Genomic DNA, 1,791 nt, shown 5'->3' with positions numbered 1-1,791 from the left:
GTATATGTATATGTATATGTATATGTATATGTATATGTATATGTATATGTATAGCTGTGCGTAAGAATGAGATAAAGAGAAATTAGTATACAGCCAAGGAGTAAAATGGTAAGGGAAGGTAAATCTGGGATGAGAAATGGAGGGGAATTCATTGAACTGTTTTTATTTATTGAGATAACTCTCAGCGGTGGGTGGTGCGTGTAACCCAACCTGCCAGGCCACAGCAAGAGCACTAGTGAGCCAGGCAGCGAGGGCGCCCTCCCACCTCCAATCTCCCTTCACACTGTTCCTTTCACTCTCTTCCAAGTTTCCTGCCCTCCCTCTCCCCTCAATTCTCCTCCATGGTCCTTCCTTCCCCTTCTTCATTCTCCGCCACCACTCTACTCTGCTCTTGCCTCCAACTGCCCTCCCTGCCCCTTTCACCCCCTTCCCATCCCCTCATTTTTCTACACTAAACTCCTGCCCACGACCCCCATGGGATGTACCCTCGATGACGCTACATCATGTCATCAGCGTAGCCTCTATGACCTCACAGAGAGGATCCCCTCCTGTCGCTGGGTCCTGATGTGGGCGGCAGAGGCGAGCGGCAGGGGCAGGCGGCCCGAGGCAGGAGCAGCGGTGTCACCAGGCAGCTGTGTCTCCGGGCAGCGCGACATCCGGGCAGCGGGGCCTCGGAGCGGTGGAGTCTCCAGCTCAGGACAACTCAGAGGTGGCGTCGGCAGCCACCACGGGCCACTGGTGTCCAGTAGCCCAGCAGGTCCAGTCGAGCTCCCAAATATCCCCTACTTTAGTCCTCCTCTCCGCCACCGCCCCCTTCCACCAACACCCCCCTCTACTCCAGTGGCCGCTCTCCGCCCAACCACCAGCGGATGCATCAGTCGCCTCTCCCCCATCCCCTTGATCTCTAGCACGGCCTTATACCTGTCGCCAGACTCTAGGACAAGAATTGGCCACATGTCGCAGACGATGGCCCTAAAGCGCATCTACAAGGAGTTCCTTGACCTTTCTCGTGACCTCCCTGCCCAGTGCTCAGCAGGACCAGTGGGAGAGGACATATTCAACTGGCAGGCTACTATAAAGGGGCCCAACGACAGCCCCTACCAGGACGGGATCTTCTTCCTAAAGATCCAATTTCCATTCAATTACCCCTTAAAACCACCCAAGATCACATTCACCACCCGAATTTACCACCCGAACATTGATAGAAATGGAAACATCTGTCTGGACATCCTTAGATCCCAGTGGTCACCGGCACTGACCATTTCTCAACTATTGTTATCCATATACACCATGTTGTGTGACCCCAACCCAGAAGATGCTTTGGTTCCAAAAATTGCGAAGATCTACATAAAGAATAGGCAGAAGTATGACAGAAGAGCGCGAGCGTGGACTCATAAATATGCCACGTAATATAATGTCATCACCTTAATAAAGATGGCATTTCAATTGATAGTCTTTAATCTGTGAAGTGATGTTTTCCCATCTTCCTGGGCACACATCGTATACCTTCCATATCAAAGTGTGTGTGGAAAGGTTAGAAGGAATGTGGGGTGAGAGAGGTGGGGTGAGGCAAGGTTGGGGGATGAGTGAGTATGAGACAGATCAGTTTTAATCTAGTTTTTACTAAAAGCTTTCTTTACTGATTTAGGACTATTAAAGCAATAACAATGGTGTGGTAGCTTTAGGATGAGGAGAGCAGTTTCACAAACCAGTGGGATAATTTTTAATATGGGGTCATTTAGAACTGACAATGGTGAGGAAAAACTGGGTGATTACAAAGCTAGTTTTGTA

General features: G+C 50.0%; 1 protein-coding gene and 1 pseudogene across 1 annotated transcript; one reads left to right on the top strand and one right to left on the bottom strand.

The window, feature by feature from the left end:
* The window catches only part of LOC111740410, a 148,560-nt pseudogene extending 147,604 nt beyond the window's left edge, over positions 1-956 (bottom strand).
* A 10-nt stretch (positions 957-966) lies between these two features.
* On the top strand, positions 967-1,410 carry LOC105292785 (ubiquitin-conjugating enzyme E2 D2-like). The gene has a single exon (XM_011361169.1). The coding sequence runs from the start codon at positions 967-969 to the stop codon at positions 1,408-1,410; it is 444 nt and encodes a 147-aa protein (XP_011359471.1).
* The last annotated feature ends 381 nt before the right edge of the window (positions 1,411-1,791 follow it).

Source organism: Pteropus vampyrus, unplaced genomic scaffold (assembly GCF_000151845.1).
Source record: "Pteropus vampyrus isolate Shadow unplaced genomic scaffold, Pvam_2.0 Scaffold63, whole genome shotgun sequence".
NCBI lineage: Eukaryota > Metazoa > Chordata > Mammalia > Chiroptera > Pteropodidae > Pteropus > Pteropus vampyrus.
Note: the sequence above shows the minus strand (reverse complement) of the source record. Positions and strands in the feature narration are given on the sequence as shown.